Below are 6,342 nucleotides of genomic sequence, written 5' to 3'. Positions count from 1 at the left end.
ACGTTAGATGCTCATTTGTTCATTTGTTTGAGAAATTAAACCTCAACATGGTAACTATTACCTCGTATTGTATCTTTATTGTCGTATGCACACAAAGTACATAGTGGTGGATGATTGATACCTGATCCTTTATATCGGATCCTAACTAACTTGTAACAAGTGGCAGGTTCAAGGGTAGGTGGAGTGGGGAGGGTAGAAAAGAAAATTATATTCAAATTTAAGTCTGAGAGGGCCATTTCCAGCAATCTAGAGGTGCCATAATCATAAATCTGTGAAAGTCCCTCCCTGAACTCATGTGTCATTACATAACATTGATAATGTTCTTAAAGTACTTACTCGATGTGTGATGTAGTACAGCTGCTGGCCAGCAAAGTCCCAGATATAAGTCATATCTTTGTTATCAATGGCCTGTGAGGTCTTTCTAGTAATTCTATCAACAAGTCTTTCCTGAATTTCAGATGGAAGTGCTTGGCTTGATACTGATTAAATAAATTCAAATATTAGCAAGGGTGGTAACAATATAATTAGGATAATAATTTGAAAGTAATGACCACAGTATTGAAAATAATAGTCAGACAATAAGTTTATCCATGTTGATCGTAGGGGTCATTCACAATTATCAAAATGTCAACAAGTGTACATACAGTAATGGGGAGGGGGTGGTATGAAATTATGTACACTTCTATATATGCACAAAACTGTTAATTCAAAATTACCTGCAATAATAAAAATAATTGATTTTATGACCAATTATAATGCAACCAGGTTCATAAAAATATTTATATGCATTCAAGCACTTTACTTCGGTTTGCTACACAAAATGAATACAATGGTTTTGCAAAAATCAACATTTTTCTGTACACTGTCAGGGGAAGGAAGAGGGTACCGAGAAAGAGCACTGTTAACATGTGAATAAAATATAAATATTATTTTTTTTAAATATTGATTAAATGATAACAACCTTCTTTGAGTTCTGGTATTCTTTTTGGTGTTTGAGATGGGAGTGCTTGGCTTGAACTAGTGGCTTGGTTTGTTTTCTGTTCGTCTGTTTAATAAAAGAATCTTCACATTAGAATGATACTGATTAAATAATTTCAAATATTACTAAAGGTTGGTAACAAGAAATATATTATAGAAAGCATACAATGGGGATAAAACTTGGAAAGTAATGATAATATTACTATGATGGCAACAGTGTTCAAATTATTAGACAATTTTCTTTGAGTAATCTTAAAGATTATATATTTTTAGATTAAATTTAATCTATAGTGATCTCACTTTAAAATGTTGTAACAATAACGATTACGGTTTGTTACTGTTATGGTTACAGATATGATAAAACTATGAATAAAATATCCAACTATGTATTTTTCATTGAATATTGATTAAATAATAACAACCTTCTTTGTGTTCGGTTTTTATTGGTCCTGACATCACATCATACTGTATAAAAATATAAAAAATCAATGAATAACACTTTATTTAATACAAAAATTAACTTTAAAAAGGATTGACATTTCAGCTCCATCATGGACACATTCTCAAGATCAAGTGAACTAAAAAATAAAACAATCCAAATATAGGTAACAGGGAGATTACAAACATTTACCTGATTAACTGCTACATTTACATAAAACTAGAGCAAGTTAGCTTAATCATGAAATGATTAAATGATGATAAAATAATTTACTATTATGTTCAATAGACAATTAGCATATATATTTAATAAATTTTACTTCAAATACCAAGTTAAGGTGTGCTCTGTGAGACATATCCAAACAGGAATTTGAATAGAATTGTGGAAAATGAGTCTGGCTTTTGTTTACTCAGTGTTTTTGACACTTTTTCATACCCTAAATGTTTTGATACTGTTCTATTTTTTAAGGATGTCCTATCACAATTTTGTGTGCCACTGTTACAAGAGTTCATATGGAATAAATTTGACTTTTATTGATGATGTGCATAACTTCCCTTTTAATTGATATCTTGCTAAATTTGAATTGTTCAAATTCAAGCTTAGCACAAGATTCAACTTGTTCACCACCATGCTCAAAGTTGTATGTGAATGGCACTACTGTTCAAGTTCAAGTTCAAAAGTACATTCATTCATAGTGGTCAACATACAGATACATAAACTATACATACTGTAAGTAAACACTGAAATAAAATAAATAATAGTGACCATCATTGGGATCAAGATTAAAAGTGAAACTTGTCTTACCCTGACCCTAATGTTTAAAAAAAAAAAAAATACAAAACAAAACAAAAACAAATAAATAAAAATAAATAAATTAACTGTGCTAATATCATTCATCATTGAACTGATTGATTCATGCTACGGAGAAATTAGAAGCTCACATTGGATAAACAGTTTTGCTTTTTTGGAATATTTTGTTTTTTTTAAGTGATGGCTTTAAATCCTTTATAAAACATATCCATAAATTTAAATGTGTATGAAGGAAATATTTAAACTGATTCTGGGTAGTATTTCCTACAACTCAAACTTAGAACACAGCAATATGAAAGAAAGGACTACTAATTTGTTTTAATCATTTTGGAAGCTTCATTTAGAACATGTTTATATATAATCTCAAGATATAAAATATGATACAGGTCATGTTATGATATTCATTTAGGCACGTTTGCCAAGAATTGACAATAGCTAAAGTAATCACTTTCATATTTAATATGTAATAATCATTTACATAAAACGAATACATAAACCAAGTATCATTATGAGGATTAAGGAGTGGAGTTGTTGTATACCATAAATTAAAAAATAGTACCACCACTCTTACAATTTTTAACAGGATAATTTTAACATAATTTTGATAAGTTTACAGAATAGTATATTTGGATGTACCTTTGGTTTCTTTGTTTTCAGTTTTTCTATTCTTCTGTTGTTAGTTTGTATTTTCGTAAGCAGTTCTTGTTTAGGTGATCTCCTTATTTCTAGGCCCTGCTTTAGAATTGTTTAAACTTTGTTTCAGCTTCAATGCCCCCTCGCTTTTTAACTCACTCCCTTTAAAAAGCTGAAATTCTACAAGCATCTCATCCTTTAAATGTAACCTCAAAAGCTATCTCTCTCTTTCCGTGGTTTAGTAATATTTTTCCCTCTGTCTCCCCCCACCCACCACATCCCTCTCTCTTTTTTTCTTCAGGCTGGCCCTAAACTTATATATATTTTTTTTAAATTTGTTTGAATTTTAACTTCGTTATTTTCTTTATTTTGCCATTATTATTCTTCTTTTAATTTTTTTTTAGTCAATTTGATTTTATTTTAAATTTTATTTATATAATATGTATATATATTGTAATGATTTCTTTTCCATCATTATGAAGATTAAGGAGTGGAGTTGTATACTGTAAATTAAAAAATATTACCACCACTCTTACAATTTTTAAAAGGATAAATTCAATATAATTTTGATAAGTTTACAGTACAGTATATTTGGATGTACCTTTGGTTTTTTTGTTTTCAGTTTTTCTATTCTTCTGTTGTTAGTTTGTATTTTCGTAAGCTGTTCTTGTTTAGGTGATCTCCTTATTCCTAGGCCCTGCTTAGAATTGTTTAAACTGTGTTTCAGCTTCAATGCCCCCTCGCTTTTTAACTCACTCCCTTTAAAAAGCTGAAATTTTACAAGCATCTCATCCTTTAAATGTAACCTCAAAAGCTATCTCTCTCTTTCCGTGGTTTAGTAATATTTTTTCCCTCTGTCTCCCCCCACCCACCACATCCCTCTCTCTTTTTTTCTTCAGGCTGGCCCTAAACTTATATATATTTTTTTTAAATTTGTTTGAATTTTAACTTCGTTATTTTCTTTATTTTGCCATTATTATTCTTCTTTTAATTTTTTTTTTTAGTCAATTTGATTTGATTTTAAATTTTATTTATATAATATGTATATATATTGTAATGATTTCTTTTCCTTTGTTACTTGGTTTTTAATATTATTTTATCATTTTAATTTCTTTGTTAACCATTTATATTTCCTTTGTTACTTGTGTTATGTATTGAGGCTCCCTAATGTTCAGCTCCGACTGGATGGACCACCCTCGTAAAATATTGTTGAAATAAAATAAAATAAAAACAAATTAGTTGCACATTTTATAGTTAAGTTTGTTTCATGATGTGTGAAAAACACATACAGCCTCGTGTTGTCTTACCTCTAGTGTGGAAGATGGTTTTCCTTTTCTCCTTTTTTTGGAGAATGGAGAGAACACACGCCTAATTAATTTCTGGGTTCTCGTTCTTTTAGGCATGTGTGCTGGTGCTGGTAGAGGGGCTGGTTGAGGTGCTGGTTCTGGTGCTGGTAGAGGTGCTGGTTCTGGTGCTGGTAGAGGTGCTGGTTCTGGTAGAGATGCTGGTTGAGCTGCTGATTCTAGTGCTGGTTGAGGTGTCGATTCAACTCCCTCTGTTTGATTACTTTTTAGTTTTAATTTCTCAGCAACTCTACCTTCTAATTCATTATCATATATCAGCTTAATCCGTTCACACTCTATATTTAAAATAACAGTGAAATTCATCAAAGCTCAAGTCATAACACATAACAAAAGGATTTAAAGTTATATTGTTTCTTGTCTTACCGTCCATGTCCTCAGTTTCTTTCCACTTACAACCAACACCAGTAGTTTGGAAAGCAGTAGTCAAAACAATTCCATCCGTTGATGGTTCTGCTTCATTAAATCTATGGAAATAACAGTCTAACACAATTTAGCATTACAAATTGTGTATGTGGGTCGAGTGGAGTGGCCGAGCGGTAAGGCAGGGGCGCCGCTAGCTACAGCTTAAGTTTAACATCGGCGCTGGTTCCAGCTACTCCTCGTTTATGGTTCGGTTGGTAGAACCAAGTCTTCTCGGATAAGGACTTAAAATGGAGGTCCAGTGTATACATCTGACTCGTGTGCACTTTAAAGAAGAGTAGGGGGTTACCCTGATGTTATGGTTCATTTCAGCTCCTGTTGTTGTGGAATGATGTGAACATGTATCTACAAAGAAGCGCCTCTTCACGGCTGCTTGATAGTCACTGACCATGCCCATTTGCAATTCAGCACAATGACGCTGCAAGTTATGGGTTATTCTCCAACCTTTACCTTTACCTTTATGTTAAAGTGGATATTGTAGTATAAGTGCAATGGTGGATTTTGAGGAGGGCATTGCAAGTATCTTCGTATGAATTTTAGATTTCATATATATTTGCAATTTATTGATTTATTGATGATTGGGCTGTGGATTACATGGAGGAATAGCGGTATGACTAATGAACATTTGTTCATTTTGAAACAATAATTGTTTTCATCCAGGTCCAGAGTATAACCCACTTCTGTGGCCATCATAATGTATTGTAATATATATAAAAAGAACATAAAATACAATTAACATTTAAGAGTATTAAAATAGAAGAGTAATTAAAAAAGAAGAGTAATATGGCAACATTTATACCAAAATACATTGACAGATACTTCAGAAACTTACGGTTTTTCAAGCAGAGTGTTTACCAAACACGTTTTTCCAACGCCCTCCTTTCCAGTCACCATTAATCGTGCGTGGTTTACTGTAATTTTCCCATCTTCCAACTCCTCATTAAAAACCTTCAGAGCTGCTTCTCCTCTAGCCATAATTACTTCTGGGACTGCAATCCCTAATTTACATAGGCAAGAAGATAATGTTGCTCATCAATTATCAACAAAGTATAGAGAAATTATTAAATATGTTGGTTAAGTACAAATAAAATTCTTAAAAAAAAAAAAAAATAATAAAGAAAACACAATCATATGGAAAATGTTTCATTATTATAAAATTTCAAATAGTTGTTTATAACTAAAATTGAAAAAATATAATTAGATATTGTGAAATAATATGACTTGCTTACTAATATTATCATAGAATAATATCATCCCCATCATCACTGTCATCATCACCATAGCCACCATCATCATCATCAATATTTTATAAAATTAATATTACAACATTTGGAAGAAAGCAAATAATGGTATTAGCATAATTTTCCAGTGCAACAAAACTTTGCTGATATAAAATACATTAGGCCGACCAGCCCCTTAAACTAACGTTAGAATACTGCACTTTCGGCGGTAAAGAACAATTAAAACCTCATAAAAAAGGCAACTAATCCGTTTACCTATAATTGAATCCAAGGACACCAGTGTTAAACACTCAGTACTTATCCTTGATAATGTGTTAATCCAATTAATATAGTGAACAAAGCAGGTACATGGGATTGATGATGACCCACAAGGAGTAACCATCTGTGATGTAGGGTGTACGGTAAGAATGGCCCCGGAAAAAATGGCCCCGGAAAAAATGGCCCCGGAAAAAATGGC

The 6,342-nt window shown here is 31.8% G+C and overlaps 1 protein-coding gene across 2 annotated transcripts in view; it reads right to left on the bottom strand.

Annotated features, from left to right (window-relative positions):
- Window positions 1-231: 231 nt before the first annotated feature.
- The window catches only part of LOC117105936 (arp2/3 complex-activating protein rickA-like), a 7,708-nt gene continuing 1,597 nt past the window's right edge, over window positions 232-6,342 (bottom strand). The window contains exons 2-8 of one of the 2 annotated variants that reach the window (XM_033247251.1): window positions 5,477-5,642; window positions 4,588-4,688; window positions 4,299-4,499; window positions 4,168-4,235; window positions 1,401-1,443; window positions 962-1,045; window positions 233-479 (exon numbers count right to left, since the gene is read on the bottom strand). In XM_033247251.1, the coding sequence (XP_033103142.1) occupies window positions 292-479; window positions 962-1,045; window positions 1,401-1,443; window positions 4,168-4,235; window positions 4,299-4,499; window positions 4,588-4,688; window positions 5,477-5,619 (828 nt within the window). In that variant the 5' untranslated portion in view covers window positions 5,620-5,642 and the 3' untranslated portion in view covers window positions 233-291. Of the gene's footprint in view, window positions 480-961; window positions 1,046-1,400; window positions 1,444-4,167; window positions 4,500-4,587; window positions 4,689-5,476; window positions 5,643-6,342 lie in introns of both variants that reach the window. The other variant, XM_033247244.1, reaches the window with a different exon arrangement.

The sequence above is a fragment of the Anneissia japonica genome, unplaced genomic scaffold (assembly GCF_011630105.1).
Source record: "Anneissia japonica isolate Jap-2015-1 unplaced genomic scaffold, ASM1163010v1 scaffold12287_len106729_cov109, whole genome shotgun sequence".
Taxonomy (NCBI): Eukaryota; Metazoa; Echinodermata; class Crinoidea; order Comatulida; family Comatulidae; genus Anneissia; species Anneissia japonica.
Note: the sequence above shows the minus strand (reverse complement) of the source record. Positions and strands in the feature narration are given on the sequence as shown.